Below are 17667 nucleotides of genomic sequence, written 5' to 3'. Positions count from 1 at the left end.
CCTGCCAGGTGGCAGCCCCTGACAAAAAGGACCAAGAAGGTGCATGGGCCCAGGGTTCACAGGGAGAAGAGGGGATTGAAGGAGGGCTGTGGGAGACTGCTGCTAGGGGGTCCCTGGATCGGGACCCAGAGTAGCAGGCGGGCCTTGGTCCTCCCCTCCCCACTTACAGCGCAGCTTACCATAGAGGAGCATGGCCGATGGACTGTGCCTCGTCCCTGAGGACTGCACGAAAACAGGTGCAGACTGAGAACTGCTGATACCCCCCTGGAAGAGGGGAGAATAGAGCAGGGGCACAGCTGGAGGGCTGTGTCCAGAAGAGGATGCCGCAAGCCAGGGAGCAACGTGGGTCCCAGACAGCACAGCCAAGCAGGCAATGGGTGGGACACCACCCACAGAGGGCGCTCCGTGGCTAGGACAGAGCTAATTCCTAGAGTGACCAACAGGAGCTGCCAAGGTGGTGAGCACAACCCATTACAGACACTTAAAAAAATGTGGGTATTCTTTTTCTGCCACATTGTTCAACCTGGATTAACTGCATACTAAGTACTACAGAACTGGATTTTCTACAATATATTTTGTACAGTTTCTCGCAATGCACTAAAACTAGGATCTCAACCTTGTATTCATTCCCTTCTCTGAGTGCCTCCCCTCATCTCTATCTTATTATAATATACAGTAATGCCAAAGGGAAGAGTTGTAGGACATGGACATCAGAGAAACTAATTCTTTCCTACCTCTATAGTTCACTGAGATTATCTAATGTATTTCCTTCTACTTCTCCCTAAACTCGAGGAGAAAGCTTTCTTTTGAGAGATTTGCTTAGGTTTTCCATATTTTGAATAAATGTGCCTACCTCATCATGCTCTTTTTCAAGAAGTTCTATTCTGTGTAAAATTTCTTTTACTTTCTTCCAGTAGTCCTCTAGATTCCTCTCTTTAATCTGTAGATCCATTTTCAACTGTTCTGCATCATTCAGATTTAACGAATATTCATTTATTTTCAGAGACAATTTCTCAGCTTTGTAAAGCAGAAAATAAAATAAAAATGTGGTCTTTATACACTGAATAGTATATTGAAAAATGTTTCATTTTTATTTTTTTAATAGCTTAAACATTAAAAAATAAAAATCTTAAATCCACTATTCAGTTACAATATATATTACAACCTTTTTATAGTTAAATTTGGGGATAATGAAGTAGAATGAAAGTTCCATATAGCTTCAAAATGTAAACTGCAGTTATGGCTATTGGTCCCAGTCCATCAAGATATTTAAACATGTAACTAGTCTCTCTGAAGCCACTGGAATTGCTCACGTGCTTAAAAGTAGGCATGTGCTTCTGTACTTTGCTGAACTGGGGCCATACTGAGTTGCAGTTATAGTAAACCTTGCTTCTGTAGAAGTTGTTCCTTGAAAAACGACTTTACCATGGACCTGATCTGAAGCTCAATGAGAGCTGTAGCTTTCCAGTACTTATCAAGATCAGGCCATATGTTAAGGTTTGATTGTAATATTTTATCACTGTCCACCAAAAAATGGAAATTCAGTAGGAAATACACTATAAGCCAAAGCAGCAAAGAATCCTGTGGCACCTTATAGACTAACAGACGTTTTGCATCCGAAGAAGTGGGTATTCACCCACGAAAGCTCATGCTGCAAAACGTCTGTTAGTCTATAAGGTGCCACAGGATTCTTTGCTGCTTCTACAGAACCAGACTAACACGGCTACCCCTCTGATACTATAAGCCAAGGTTTTTGTTTGTTTATAAGTGTCCCAAGTCCTACAACAAAAATCTGCTTGCAACTATGCACCCATATATGAATATGTGGTACAGCAGGAGCCTGGATAGATACTTATGCAGTTAAGTACAAACTATTACCCAAATTGCACACACCATCACAATAATTGTGTGCACAAATAAAGGCGTAGAGTTGCACATAGATAAGACAGTTACTCACCTTTGTAACTGTTGTTCTTCAAGATGTGTTGTTCATATCCATTCCAATTAGGTGTGCGCGCGCTGCGTGCACGGCCGTTGGAGAACTTTTACCCTAGCAACACCCGGTGGATTGGCCGTGGAGCCCCCTGGAGTGGCACCTTTATGGCGCTGGATATATACCCCGGCCGACCCAGCGCCTCCTCAGTTCCTTCTTGCCAGCTACTCCAACAGAGGGGAAAGAGGGTGGGTTTGGAATGGATATGAGCACCACATCTCGAAGAACAGTTACAAAGGTGAGTAACCGTCTTTTCTTCTCCGAGTGCTTGCTCATATCGATTCCAATTAGGTGACTCCCAAGCCTTACCTAGGCAGTGGGGTTGGAGTGAAGTACCGTGGATTGTAGAATCACCCCACCAAATGCTGAATTGTCTCTGGCCTGTCTAATGATGGCATAGTGTGAGGTGAATGTATGCACTGAAGACCAAGTTGCAGCTCTGCAGATCTCCTGGATAGGCACCTGGGCCAGGAAGGCTGCCGACGAGGCTTGAGCCCTTGTGGAGTGCGCAGTGAGCTGCGGGGGTTGGGATCCTGGCCAGATCATAGCAAGCATGAATACATGATGTGATCCAAGAAGAGATCTGCTGGGAGGAGACCAGAAGACCCTTCATCTGGTCTGCTAATGCGATGAAGAGCTGCATCGTTTTCCAGAACGGTTTCATACATTCAATGTAGAAGGCAAGAGCCCTACGAACATCGAGGGAGTGAAGCCATTCCTGACTATTGGCGTGAGGTTTTGGGAAGAAAACTGGAGGGAAGATGTACTGGTTGATATTAAAAGTCGATACCACCTTGGGAAGAAAGGCAGGGTGAGGTTGTAGCTGCACCTTATCCTTATGGAAGATCATGTATGGTGGTTCCGATGTAAGAGCTTTGAGCTCAGAGACACGCCTTGCTGAAGTGATAGCAATGAGGAAAGCTCTTTTCCAAGAGAGGTACAAAAGGGAACATATGGCCAAAGCTTCAAAGCTTCATAAGTCAGGAGAGGACCAAGTTGAGGTCCCATGTGGGTACAGGCTGTCGTACCTGTGGATATAGACGGTCAGGGTCCTTGAGGAACCTACCAACCATGGTGTTGGTGAAGACAGATCAGCCATTCACTCCCAGGTTGAAAGCTGAAATGGCCGCCAGGTGAACTCTGATGGATGATATCATCAAGCCCTGCTATTTCAGGTCCAGGAGATAGTCTAGAATGAGAGGCAGGGACGCTTGGAGGGGAAGCGTGTCGTGGAGAGAGCACCAGCATGAGAATCACTTCCATTTAGCCATATACATAGCCCGAGTGGAAGGTTTCCTGCTGTTCAACAGGATCTGCTGCACCAAATGAGAACAGAGAAGTTCAGAGTGGCTCAGCCATGCAGCATCCATGCCATGAGGTGGAGGGACCGCAGGTCAGGGTGACAGAGGTGGCTGCGATCTTGCGTGATCAGGTCCAGAAAGAGAGGCAGTGGAATCGGGGTGTCCACCAAGATCTCTAACAGCGTGGTGTACCAATGCTGCCTTGGCCACCCTGGGGTGACCAGAATCAGCCGTGATCTGTCCCTGCGTGCCTTGATCAGGACCTTGTGTACAAGGGGAAACGCGGGAAGGTGTACAACAACCTGCTTGTCCACAGGAGTAGGAAGGCGTCTGTGAGAGAGCCTGGGGAGCGGCCCTGGAAGGAGCAAAACGCCCGGCACTTCCAGTTGCTGTGCGAGGCAAAAAGGTTGACCTGGGGAAACCCCCACTTTAGGAAGATGGAGTGGATGACATCGGGGTGGAGCGACCACTCGTGGGATTGGAAGGACCTGCTGAGGTGGTCCGCCAACGTGTTTTGGACCCCTGGGAGAAACGACGCCACCAGCTGAATGGAATGGGCTATGCAGAACTCCCAGAGTTGAATAACCTCTTGACAGAGGGGGGAAAAACGAGCCCGCCCTTGTTTGTTGATATAGAATATGGCCATGGTGTTGTCTGAGGACCACCACACAACGACCATTCAATCACTCCTGAAAGGCTTGGCAAGCAAGACGCACCACCATCAGCTCCCGTACATTGAGATGGAGAGAGATCGGACAGGGCCCATAGGCCTTGCGTCTGGATGTCCCCGAGGTGAGCACCCCATCCCAGGGCTGACATGTCCGTGACAACGTACAAGGAGGGCTGAGGGGTGTGGAAGGGGACTCCTTCACATACCACCCTTGGGTCTAGCCACTATTGGAGGGAGGCCAGGACCCCTTCCGGAACAGGTTCCGGATGTCTGACCTGGGCGGTAGACAGATGCCAACCAGGCCTGAAGTGGTCAGAGTCAAAGTCTGGCATGTCTGGTCACGTATGTGCAGGAAGCCATAAGACCCAGGAGACTCAGGCATGTTCTTGGTGTCGGGGTTGGGAAGCTTTGAAGGCTCCGGATGAGGCCCGTCAGAGCGTGGAAATGAGCGTCCGGCAGGAGGGCTCGGGCAGGCACAGAATCTAGGACCCCCCCGATGAATTCTATTCTCTGGGTTGGTTCTAGAGTCGACTTCACCACATTGATGAGAAGACCTAATCAAGAAAACGTGTCCGTGACCACTTGAACGTGGGATTGCATCTGTTCTTTGGTGCGACCTCAGATGAGCCAGTCGTCGAGATACGGGTATACCTGTATCCGTCTCCAACGAAGAGAGGCTGCCATGACTGCCAAACATTTGGTGAACCGCCGGGGGGCTGTGGAAAGGCCGACCGGAAGGATCATGAACTGGTAGTGTTCGTGGTTGACCACAAAGCAGAGGAAGTGTCTGTGTGCCGGATGGATTGCTATGTGGAAATATGCATCCTTCATGTTGAGAGCGGCGTACCAGTCTCCAGGATCCAGGGAAGGTATAATGGTACCCAAGGAGACCATGCGGAACTTCAACTTTACCATGAATTTGTTGAGTCCGCACAGGTCCAGGATAGGGCGAAGCCCGCCTTTGCCTTGGGTATTAGGAAGTAACGGGAGTAAAACCCCTTGCCCCTTAGCTCCCATGGAACCTCCTTGATCGCCTCCATGGATAGGAGCATTTGAACCTCCTGAATGAGGAGTTGCTCATGAAAAGGGTCCCTGAAGAGGGACGGGGAGGAAGGGTGGGAAGAAAGAAAATTGGAGAGAGTATCCACTTTCCACCGTGCGAAGAACCCAACGGTCTGTGGTTATAAGGGACCAAGTACAGCGGAAACAAGATAAACAATTCAGGAAGGGTGGGGTAGGATCCTGACCGCGGTCCAGTACATCGTCCTCAAGTGTCCCTTCAAAAGTTTTGCTTAGGGCCCGCTGAGGGCTTAGAAGGGCCTTGTCCGGGTTGGTGGTTGGAGGGTGTCCTCCTGGTATTACGCCCCCGCCTCCTATAGAAGTCCTGTCTCGGCCGAGGAGGAGGATAGGAGCTTTGGGGCTGAGGCTTAAATGACTTCTGCTGGGTAGCCGGTGTATGCATCCCCAGCAATCGCATTATGGCCCTTGAGTCCTTGAGGCTCTGAAGCCTCGCGTCAGTTTTGTCTGAAAACAGGCCCTCTCCATCAAAGGGGAGATCCTGTAACGTTTGCTAAAGTTCTGGTGGTAAGCCGGAAGCTTGCAGCCAAGATATACGTCTCATTGCAATGCCCAAAGAGAGGGTCCGAGCGGCAGAGTCTGCGGTGTCCAATGAGGCCTGTAATGTGGTCCTCGCCACCGTCTTGCCCTCTTCCACCAAGGCCCCAAACTCATCTCTGGACTCTGAAGGAACCAGCTCCTTGAACTTTAACATGGAGTTCCAAGAGTTATAGTTATATTGGCTCAGGAGTGCTTGCTGGTTTGCAATCCGGAGCTGAAGACCACCTGAGGAGTAGACTTTGTGCCCAAATAAATCGAGGCGTTTGGCCTCTTTTGATTTGGGTGCTGGGTCTTGCTGACCATGGCGCTCCTTCTCATTCACTGAGGCCACCACCAGTGAACAGGGCTGTGGATGTGTGTATAGTCAGTAATATTCCTTGGAGGGTATGAAATACTTCTGTTCCACCCCTTTAGCAGTCGGAGGAATAGATGCGGGCATTTGCCAGATTATTCTGGCTGTGGTCTGAATGGTCCGGATGAGCGGTAGGGCCATCCTAGATGGCGCCTCTGTGGAAAAAATGTCAACCACAGGGTCCTCCACTTCTATAACCTCCTCCGCTTGGAGGTTCATATTCCACGCCACCGTACGTCAGAGGTCCTGGTGGGCCTGGAGGTCTATTGGGGGGGGACCTGAAATAGCAGTGCCTGCCACCGCCTCATCAGGTGAGGAGGAAGAGGAGGCCACAGGAGGAAGAGGATCATCTGGGCCCTCTTGGTCAGCTGTGTCTTGGAGTCCTGAGCCTGTGATCTCAGCGTCCGGAACTGGAAGCGGGGTTGGAGGAGGGTCTGGAGCCTGGATGGACGACGCCCCAGTTTCCATGCCCCCAGGAGCAGGATGGCTGACGGTGGCCTCTGGCACCTGCGGCTCAGAGGGAGCTGAACGAGAAGCCCCTGATGGAGCACCCTGGGCCTGGTGGTACGCCCAGGGCATCCAAAAGGGCCATTGAGTAGACCCTTGGACCGGACCTTGTCCCAGCGCCTGCCAATGAGCAGCCCCTGAGTTCAGATGGCTGGAATCCAAGTGGTGGCAGTTGGATAGACACGACCCCGCGTCCGACTCTGTTGAACGAGAGGTGGAGCCCGATGGCCATGGTGGTGCCGAGCAGGTCTGCGCCAAGTCGTATCGACGCAATGGAGATCGGTACCGTGAAGATGGAGAGGGGGAGTGGTGCTGTGACCTAGATCGGTGCCGGGGTCTGGACCAGTGCTGAGATCTGGATCTATTCCTCGATGGTGATCATTGTCGGGAGTGGCGTCTGGACCAAGATCTGCTCCTGGATGGTGACCGACGTACAGAGCAGTGCTGAGAACAGTGCCAGGAGTCTGATTGGTGCCGCAAGTACAACCAGCGCTGCAAAGGAGAGCTGTGCCGGGACTGTGAGCGACGTTGGGACCGCGAGCGGTGTCAGGAGCGGGAAGAGTGCCGAGAGCGGGATTGGAGCCGTGGCTCAACTGACAGTGCCGGGTGGAAAAGGGCCGGCTTGCCCCAGGATGGGACCACAGGAGCAGGAACCAGTGCCTTTGTCTGCTGAGGGGATACTGACACTGTCATAGCAATCAGATCCCTTGCAGCTGCAAATGTGTCTAGAGTCGATGGCAACTGGACTTCAACCATGCTAAGCATCGGGGAGTCCAGACGCACCGGACTCAACGGCTCTGCTCTCGGTGACGGAGTCAATGGTGCCGAAGTCGGCACTTGTGCCCCTGGCTGCTCCTCTACGGGATGCGACACCAAGGGTGGGTCCAGGGAGGCTGGCATCTGCTGAGGTGGGCCAACCTTTTCCGGTCTATGGTGCCGCTTCTGACAAGGCGAGTGGGAGCGGTGCCGGACCGATGATGTCAGTTGCGGTGCCGGGGAACGCCGGTGCTGTGGGTCTCTATCAGAGTCCGACCGCGGTGCAGTTCCTACTGTTGCCGCCAGGGCACTGCGCACTGAAGCCTGGTCTTGGCGTGGTGCTGGAGGTTGAGGGCTAAGAGCTGCCTCCATGAGGAGCCGGAGGAAATGTCGCTGCTTCCTGGGAGCCACCTGATGTAAGCACCACCCAGAGGAGCCTGCACCCCAGCCCCCTGCCCCAGCCCTCTTGCACCCCAACTCCCTCCTGGAGCCTGCACCCCAACCCCCAGTCCTGAGCCCCCTCCCACACCCAAACTCCCTCCTGGAGCCTGACCCCTTAGCCCCCTCCGGAACCCAAACTCCCTCCCAGAGCATGCACCCTGCACCCCCTGACACACCCTAACCTCCTGCCCCAGCCTGGAGTCCGCTTCCACACCCAAACTCCCTCCCAGAGCCTGCACCCCAACCCCCTACCCCAGCCCTCACCCCCATCCTCCAAACTCCTCAGCCCTAAGCCCCTTCCTGTATCCCAAACCCCTCATCCCTGATCCCACCCCAGAGCCCGCACCCCAGCTGGAACCCACACTCTAACTCCCTGTCCCAGCCCAGAACCCCCTCCCACACCCTGAACCCCTCATTTCTGGTCCCACCCTGGAGCCTGTGTCCCTAGCCAGAGCCCTCAACCCCCCCTGCACCCCAACCCCATGCTCCAGCCTGGTGAAAAGGAGCAAGTGAAGGTGGGGGAGAGCAAGCAATGCAAGAAGGGGGGATGGACTGAGCGGGGGTGAGGCGGGAGGCAAGGGTGTTCAGTTTTGTGTGATTAGAAAGTTGGCAACGCTATAATTTAAAGGGAATCAGCCTTTTGTTCACAGATTATGCCTGCACATTTTTGCATTCAACTGAATCTCTGCAACTTTTCTTTCACCCCCCTAAATGTTATAATCATTCTATGGTGGAAAATATACAACTATTCCCAAGGAAAACAAGCGTTATTGAAGTGCACTGCATTACCAACCTGCTACGGTTACAATTATTTTGAAGGTTTACAAATCTTAAATACTGAGAACAATGAATTAAATTTTTTTAAAACAATAATAAGCTTACTGATTTGCTTGCAATTTTGCAGCACAAAAGTTGCAGCTTTGTTTACTTCTTCATCCTGAGACTCTGTTAATAACTGAATCATAAGTGGAAGGCCATTGTTCTTAAGCAGATCATACTGATTTTCTTCTAAAGAAGATTAGCATTAAAGGAAAATAAATCAGTTTCTAACTTGTACCATGGTTAACAGTTTTCTTACATTATCTTTAGAAGACGGTATAAATTTAAATAAAATTCAGCAAAATGTTTCTTTTTATCCATAAGCCAAATTCATTAAATCGTATCTGGTTAATTTACGTATAATGCATGAACTACTTTATATGAATTGCTTTATTTATTTTTTGTCCAGTTTAGGAAGCAATTAGGGATGATTCATAACTTCTAACTTACTGTATGAAACAGTCACTTCTAAAATTTCAGTAGTAGTATAAGCTAATCCAATAAGGATTGAGTCAGCTAAAAAGTAAATACTGCTAATTCAAGTGAAAAATACATAGCTATCCATAATTAAAAGTCTGCATTAAAAAAATCTAGAGTTTAAGTTAGTAAAAAACCTGTATATTTATTAAATGGGACCCAAGTGAATTTCAGTTGTTGACTAGGGCCTTATTTTTCATTACGGTTGTTGGTTGTTTTGGTTTTTGGTTTGTTTGTTTGTTGCACTAAGGTAGCTGCATTAGTGCAAACCTCTCACTTACATGTGTATAGTGTAAACTATGATTTACAATTGTCTGGTGTACTCCAGTTCGAAGTCTGCATTGTAAACAGAGCCTATCTAATCAGTTCTTCCCTGGGCAAGAAAAGAATAGTCACTCCATTCATAATTCATGTAATCGTCTAAAATTGTATCTTCTAAAACTATGCTAACATTTGCATGCTAATATTTGCATAAACTTTCCAAAAACATTTTTATAGTTCAGACAGGATCTTAAACTCTCTAATTATATTGGATCTTTTCTTTTCTTTAAAAAAAAATCCTGAACTCTGCAAACAATAACATATTAAAATAAAAATTCTCTTATTTTATAAGATCATAAAATTTATATTTGCAATATATTTTCCATGGAGCAAAGCCCTCCTTTGATTCAATTAGTTCCTTTACAGCCCAATCCATCTCCTGTTGCAACTGTCAAACTGCCACTGACTTCAAAGGCAGCAGGATTAGGGCTTTACAAGATATTCTCTATTTGACAGATTCCAGAGTGCTCTTGAGAGAAAAGCGAACAATATAAACAATCAATCATCAGTATCTTGCAACTATCCACGCAGTTTGCTTTCATTGCCACAGGGTGCCAATTGACAGTCTGAGTTGGGGAACTTTATTTTGGACAAACACTAAGGCCTGGTCTACACTAGGGTGGGGGGTCGAACTAAGGTACGCGACTTCAGCTACGCAAATAGCGTAGCTGAAGTCGAACTATCTTAGTTCAAACTTCTTACCTGTCCAGACGCCGCGGGATCGAAGTCCGCGGCTCCGCCGTTCGCGGTGGTGGAGTTCCGGAGTCGACGGGAGCACGTTCAGAGTTCGAACTATCACGTCTAGATTAGACGCGGTAGTTCGAACTCCAAGAAGTCGAACGCTACCCGTCGACCCGGCAGTAAGTATGGATGTACCCTAAGATGTCAGGCAAAAGCGTTTCAGACAAAATCCTGTTCTCACTTCCAAAAGTAATGCTATTAAATTCAGTAAAATTATTTATAGGTGAAATATATCCCTGTGCAAAGGGTCAGCACAACATCTATGCTCCAGGTACTACTGGAGGAGTTAAAATAGAGCTTAAGTGGAACTTACATGATGCATATGTCTTGTTCTGGCCCTCTGGACAAGGTGAATTTCACCCTATGTGAATGAGGTGAACAGGATTTGGTCCTTTAAGTGCTCCTCGTGAGACTCTACTTTCTTTTAACCCTGAAGATACTGTATGTTGTATTGAGATAACAGCTCTTCAAAACCAAAGATAGAACACTACAGATAACTTTTCTTTGAGTTTTAATATTGAATTAAATTATGTGGAAGAATTTTGCTTTGAGTATTTTAATGAAAATTGCTGATGAGTGCAGCATTGAAGTGTTTAAAGCCACAAACCAAAATTCATAACAGAAATCAGAATCTTACCACAACCTTCTGTGCAATGCCCAATTGTAAGAATAATACTAATTTTTTCTCCTGAATCCAGAGTGTCAGAAGTCAGCAACCTCAGTAGCTTAGACACAATGTGATACTTTACCAGGACATCACCAACAGCAGCTATTAGTACAAAATAATTTAAAGAGACAAAAATTAAACTAAAGAGTAAGTACACAACACAATGCTACAAAAATACATTTTCTTTTTCAGGGTGTCCTCCATATCCCTGAAGAAGCCTTGAGATTGCCCCCATTTCCCCCCAGCTTTCACTCCCTCACTCCAACATTTGAAGTCAGTCCTGTAAATGCTCATTCCCAGCCCCAACACTGTCCCATCCCCCAAATCCTGCTGCGTAAGAAGCCCTGATAAATCAGGGCTCTCCAGCACACTGGGGTGCAGACCTCTGGAAAAGTTCCCCAAATCCTTTACCAGATTCAGCACATGGAGAACTCACTGCAATTGCAGAGGACATGAAGATCTAACTCTTAGGTTTATCGGCAATAAGATCCTCCCCATAGAACAACTGGAGACACTTCCTATAAAGAAATCAAACTTCTCCAAAGACTTAGGGGCACCTAAATTTGTTTGTGTATCTATGTGCTAAAAATCAAGCTGTTAGTCAGACCCCCATGTCTCTGCAAATCCCAGCAGGTGCAGGTGCATTTTCTTCACTCTTTCTAATTTCAGTTGGAGACTGTTTAGGGAATTCTGACATGTAGAACTGTATTTTGCACATGTGCAATATATGTACACTTACTTGCCATTTCGTGTCCATCTACATACTTTTTTTCTAAAATCTAGACCTATTAATTTATTTCTAGAAATACCATATATAGATATAAAAATGTTTGGGGTCCATTCACTCACAGTTATCAGCAATGCAAGCATCTAGAGTCTTTGTTACCACTACTGCAAGTTTTGCACTTGAGTAACTTCTAGATGAATCACGAACCAGCTTGATAAGTATTTCAGCTAATACTTCTAATCCACCAACAGAAACAAAGTATTCCTGTACATATGCTTAAGGAAAAAAAGAATAAATACTGAATTGCAACATTTATATCTCTATAAACTAAAACAATATTAATAAAGCAATGTGGGAATGATTTTTTTTGTGTTTGCTAATTTTCCTGCCATCTAACACAATTCCATCAATACAACATAATCAAAATTGGAATTATAGAAGAGGTGGCAAATTTAGAAATGTATTTTTCATAAGCATTATACAAAATATACAAGCATAATATACACATGTAAACAATGTACTGGTGTTCTGCTTGATTTCATTTAGTTATAGCCATTATTTTCTGTGTTGTAATAATGATGAACTAACCTTTGGAAAATCAAAATGGTGCCCAAAGAATTTTACAGATTTTACTAACTTGAAGCTAATGGGACTATTTGTGGAGGAAGATATCAGAATCTAGCCCTTAAAGTAAATGTCACCATGTGCAAAGGAACCACACAAAGCCCTCTAAGCCACTTAAACTCTATGTTGTTTTTCAATGATGAAAGGGATGCTGATGGACAAGTTCCACTGCTTGTGTTCAGGGGATTGTGGAAGGGGCTGCTCCATGCGCCTGAGACCGGGAGATTCTTCACTAGCAGTGTCTGTTGGTCCGCACCTGTGCCCTGTACTTCCCCATGATGTAAAATGAAAACATAAGGAGCAGTGTAGACCAACCGCATCTCCAGTTCCTACTCTTCCATGAATCATATGAGGATCTGAGCAGAGGGGAAGGGAGGTTGGTTATGAATACCCATAGAGGCCACACATCTTGAACAACTCCAGTTACATAAGGTAAGTAACCTTTCTTTTAATGAAAACTGGTGAGGAGTACAGCATTGAAGTCGTTAATGCCATAAACCAAAATTCATAAAAGAAATCGGAAATTTCGGAAAAGAAATCTTACCACAGCCTTCTGTGCAATGCCCAATTGTAAGAATAATACTATTTTTTTCTCCTGAATCCAGAGTGTCATAAGTCAGCTGGGTATTCGCTGTGAGTCATTCACAAGCAGAACTCATTGATGAAGTGGAGCGAGTGTAAGGACCCATGCCCATACTACTGATTGAAGGACTGTTGTGACAAAGGATGCAGCAGTTGAAGAAGCTTGGACCAAGGCATAGTGGCTGGTAAAGGTGTGCAATGAGCTCCAGGTTGCCATTTCTACCGATTTCTACAAGAGGTATATTTTAGAGAGAATTTACAGAGGTAGCGTGTACTCCAGTAGAGCGGGCCCTAACATCCTGAGAAGGAGGGGTTTCCCTTTGTTCATAACGCAGTCAGATACAACTTAAGATCCATTTCGAGAATCTTTGCAATGAAATCACTTCCCTTTTCGTCTGCTTAGTGAACAAGATGAACAATCTTAGGGATTTTCTAAAGGCTTTCTCCTCTGTAGGTAGAAAGCCAGAGCTCAACAAACATCAAGAGAAAAGACCTTCATGTCCTTCCTGGAAGAATACAGGCAGATGAATAGGAAATTTGGAGGGAACCTTTGTGATGAATTTGGGATGTAACCACAGACACACTCCATCCTTATGAAATATTGTGTAGGGATGGTCTACTGGGAGTTTGTGGCTTTTAGGCAATCTCTTAGTGAAAGTTATTGCCTTAAAGAAGGCCACTTTCAGGGATAAATAGAAAGGGAGTAGAAGGCCAATGGCTTGAATGGTGGATTAATAAATGCTGACAGCACCAGATTAAGCTCACAATTAGGAGTTTGTGCTGATAATGGAGGGAGGGTTCTGACAAGGCCTCTCAGGCACCTCAAGCATTTAGGGTGTGAGAACATTGAGTAGTTGTCAGTCAGAGAATGGAAAGTGTTGATCACTGCCAAATGCACGTGTAATGAGCTAATGGATAAAACCGATGATTTCAGGGAAAGGATATAATCTAAAATGGCAGGGATCTGAGTCCAGAGGAAGGTCATGGTAATGCTGGCATCAGACGGCAAATCTCTTCTACTCAGCAGCATAGCATTTTCTTGTGAAAGCTTTTCTGCTATTATTGAGGACTGATTAGCCCTCCTGTGAGCAAAACATCTCTATACTTGTTGTTCATCCAAAACCCAGACCATAAGGTGGAGGGATGTTGGTTGGGAGGGATGGTTCTGCTATCATTCTGAGTTAGAAGGTTCAGCAATGGTCATAAGCAAATACATTGACATGTGTACATCTGGAAGATGCGGGTGAACTAAAATTGTTTCAGCACCAGAGAGCTTTGGTTGTAGTTGAGTCCAGGGTCACTCTAATAAATTCTTTAGTGCACGCTGGGATTAAAGTGGACTTTTCTAGGTTTCCTCAAAGTCCCAAGTACTGTATTAGATTGGGGAGGGAGCACACCTGACTTCTTGAGATGAATGGCCTGTGAGCAGCTGATCAACAAGGTAAGGAAACAGTGTGCTGCCCTGGTGATAAAGGTGTGTTGCTACTATGGCATGCACCTTTGAGAATACCCTCAATGAGGTCAAGAGCCCAAAAGAAAGGACTCTATACTGGTAATGTTCTAGGCCCACCGTACAGCACAGAAATGGATGACTACAGGAACTAGATATACTTTAGATCGAGAGCTGCAAATCAATTGCCTTTCCTGATGGAGGGATGTGTCCCTAAGAGAACTCCAATGCCAGGTGGCACTGTTTTCATATTAACCAGAAGGTGGCATGTAATATATCAATGGAAAACTAATAACTCACCAATCATTAATATTCTTCTGTGATATATGTACGGTAAACCCAGAAAGATCTTTACAGATATACTGAAAATATGTGACTAAAGTGTGTTTAAACCAGATATGTTGGTGGAGTTGATAAACTGGTTTTCTTCAGAAAAAGAAAGGAGGCCAACACCTCAAACCAGGTCTGGGTAAATTCAATGAGCTATTCATTTGTATCAGAGGTTGCAGGAAGAGATCATTTGCATTGTAAAAATCACTAGCTGGGGAGGAATCAGCATGGTTTCTACACCAGAAAGTATAGTGTCTATATGCAGCAGGAGAAAGGAACTTCATGTGGGCTTACTTTTCAAAGGTTTACTGGACTGTAAAAAGAAGGGGAGAGAATCCCTAAGTTATCCTTCACCTGTGGAGACAAAAGGAACTTAGAATTTTGAGCTCTGTGAAAGATCCTGGACATAGAGTCTGGTCACTCATCTGAAAAAGAGACTTGGTGAGAAACACTTCTTTGAACAATGGGGTATGAAGACATTAATTTGTCTAAGATCTAGAATGGACCTCCATTCATCCCTTCTTGTTGGGAATGAGGAAGCATCCTGAATACAAACTCTTCCCCTTGTGTTGAGGCATGGGCTGTAAGGCTCCTAGTTGTAGAAGACAGTCAACTTTGTCTGAGAAACCTCTTGTGAAAGGGCCTCCTGAAAAAGGACAGGGAAGGGGGTATGAATGAACGGATGGTCAGGAACTCTTATTGTGTAGTCCTTGGAGATAGTCTCCAGGACAATCTGTCCAAAGAGATATGTTGGCACATAGAGAAGAAGCACAGCAGGCAACCACCAAAGGGTGTAGGGGTGTCTGGTTGTCAGGAGACTGGCTGATAGCCTTCAAAAGTCATGTCAAAATGACTTTTTAGTGAGGTGCTGCGGCTGAGGAGGAAACAATGGTGGGGCATTCTGTCTGCTACAGTGAACCCTCTGGCATTTCCTGAGTGGTTTACAAACCTGTTGATGACAAAAGGGCTGAGGCATCGGGATGCTGCCTATAAGGAGGTGGAGTACTTTCTCCAAGGGACAGGGGTATAAATCCCTAGGGAGCAGAGGCTAGCTTGGGAATCCTTAAGACTGTGCAGTGATTTGTCTGTTTTTTCACCGAACAGGACAATACTGTTGAAAGGAGGTCTTCTGCTGTTGCCTGGACTTTCTTAGGAAACCCTAAGGAATGAAACCAGGAAGCCTGGCTCATGACTACCAAAGTAGTCATAGAACAAGAGAAAGTGTCAGCTGCTCCCAGCAATGCTTGAAGGGACAACCATGCTATGAGCTTCCCTTCATCCAGGATAGCTTGGAACTGAGGTCTGAGCACCTGAGGAAGCTTGTTAGTGAGCCGAGAGAGCTTATTGTAATCAATAAAGTCATATTTCAAAATCAGAGCCTGTTAATTCACTATCTGGAATTGTAGGCTACCAGAAGAACAATTTCTCCCTAGAAGGTCCAGTTTTATCATTCTTATTGGAGGGAGTAGACCAAAGCTGGTGCAGCCTGTTGTGCCTGGTAACAGGCTATACTACTAATGAATCAGGGACAGGGTGGGAAAACAAAAGTTCCATCTCTTTAGGTAGAAAACAGCATCTTTTATCTGTTCTTTTCAGAGTTGAGGCACAGGTGGCTGGAGTGTGCCAAACACCCCTGGCTAGTTCCAGAATGGCCTCATTGATGGGAAGTGCCACCCTGCAAAGGCCTGGAATCTGGAGGATGTCTGAAAGCTTGTGAGTAGGGTCCTGGACTTCCTCTAGAGCAATCTGTAAAGCTTCTGCAATCTTCCTCAGGAAATTCCTGAAATTGTTTATAATTATTTGGCAGTGAAGGTGAAGAAAGCATTGCAGATGGATGGGGATGCACTAGATAGGCAGGTTGTTCTTTCTCCTCATAGAGTTCCTGAGGGGACTGAGGCTCTTCTCTAGATGATGCCTGAACAAACTCCTGCTCTGATCTCCTGGAGATAGGAGGTCTAAAATAAGAGTCCCAAGCTCCTAATGGGACCAGAGTTAGGATTGTGTATTGGAACAGAGGTGGACATGGCTGTAAGGCTATGAAAGTGGAGCCCAATAGCAAGGGTAGCACTGGTCCAATAGTATGTCTTACGAAGGTGAGCGGAAGCCCATGAAGCTCTGGAACCCCTCACCACATGTCTTGTGATTCTAGAATGGGCAGTAGATGGGATCAGGGAACAATGTGCTGTTGATACTGGTAGCCCAATTCCATGGCTGGTGGAAGGAACCAGTGAGTAACGTACTCTCAGTATAGGCACCTCCCTGGAGATCACTGGATCAGAAAGTAGTGGTGGTTCTGGGTTGGTGTAGACCACTAGGTGCTCAAGAACAGTATAGCCTAGACCGGCTGGAGAGCAAAAGGCATTTCTGAGCACAGGCAAATTTAATGGTGCAGGCAGTACGCGATGGTACCGGTAAACCCTTTTTCCTCTTAAAGTGCAGAGCCAATGGTACTGTTGGTGACTGCTCTCTCCTTTTTTTTCCACTGGTGGTGGGGCCTGCCCCTTACACATGTGACCGTTTTTGGAAAACCTGGGCTTTCAGTGTCGACAGTGCCAGGCTATCATCTTGTCCAGAAGCTCCAGACCCACACATACCAGGACACTGCATTGTGCCTGATTTAGCAGAGGAAGGAGAGACTAATCTCTTCTTAGAGGGTTTAGATGGGGACCTTTCCTGCTTTTCACATACCGGTAAGTGTTTTCTCCTATCTTCGTTACATCCATGCGTATCAGAGACTTTAGCTCTAGGATCTGATGAGCCAAAACTGTGAAGCTCCGGGTTTGGAAGGGCAAAAAAAGGTGGATCTTGTCAATATACAGAGAGGTCAGATGTCCCTGTATTGGGCTGTGGCCTCATGGAAAGCTCCATTAGATGTCTCCCAAGTAGAAATTCATGAGATTGTCATGCACAAGGTGGGAAACAACAACAAATATCATACTTAGAATATGTGACTCTCCAAGGCAATAGAGGCAAGAGTGTGTGTGTGTGGCCGGGGGGGGGGGGTTGGGGGGGAATCATTAGGCGGGAAGACAAGGGGACAGGTCACACAGGACTTAAAACCAGGAATCTTGGGCATAATAGATGCCTGGAAAGCGAAGGTGAAGGGAGAGGTGGGAAAAAACCTTAACCCCAAACACTAAAGTATACTCTAAAATTAACTAGTTAATTAACAGGAACTAGGTACAAAAAACCTGGAAAAAATGGGCAGGAATACTGTAAAGCAGCAGACACTGTCGGAGTTCCATTTTGGGCATGAGTGGCAGAAAGGAAATAAAGAGGTGATCAGTCTGCA

General features: G+C 46.4%; 1 protein-coding gene across 7 annotated transcripts in view; it reads right to left on the bottom strand.

Annotated features, from left to right (window-relative positions):
• TERB1 (telomere repeat binding bouquet formation protein 1) overlaps nucleotides 1-17667 on the bottom strand; it is a 58839-nt gene that overhangs the window by 24089 nt on the left and 17083 nt on the right. For 5 of the 7 annotated variants that reach the window (XM_044986812.1, XM_044986816.1, XM_044986819.1 and 2 more), the window contains 4 exons: nucleotides 11512-11664; nucleotides 10633-10764; nucleotides 8520-8645; nucleotides 854-1017 (listed from right to left, as the gene is read on the bottom strand). In XM_044986812.1, the coding sequence (XP_044842747.1) occupies nucleotides 854-1017; nucleotides 8520-8645; nucleotides 10633-10764; nucleotides 11512-11664 (575 nt within the window). The remainder of the gene's footprint in view (nucleotides 1-853; nucleotides 1018-8519; nucleotides 8646-10632; nucleotides 10765-11511; nucleotides 11665-17667) is intronic. The other 2 variants (XM_044986815.1, XM_044986817.1) reach the window with 2 other exon arrangements.

The sequence above is a fragment of the Mauremys mutica genome, chromosome 14, assembly GCF_020497125.1.
Source record: "Mauremys mutica isolate MM-2020 ecotype Southern chromosome 14, ASM2049712v1, whole genome shotgun sequence".
Classification (NCBI taxonomy): Eukaryota; Metazoa; Chordata; order Testudines; family Geoemydidae; genus Mauremys; species Mauremys mutica.
This window is presented reverse-complemented; position numbering and strand designations above follow the sequence as displayed.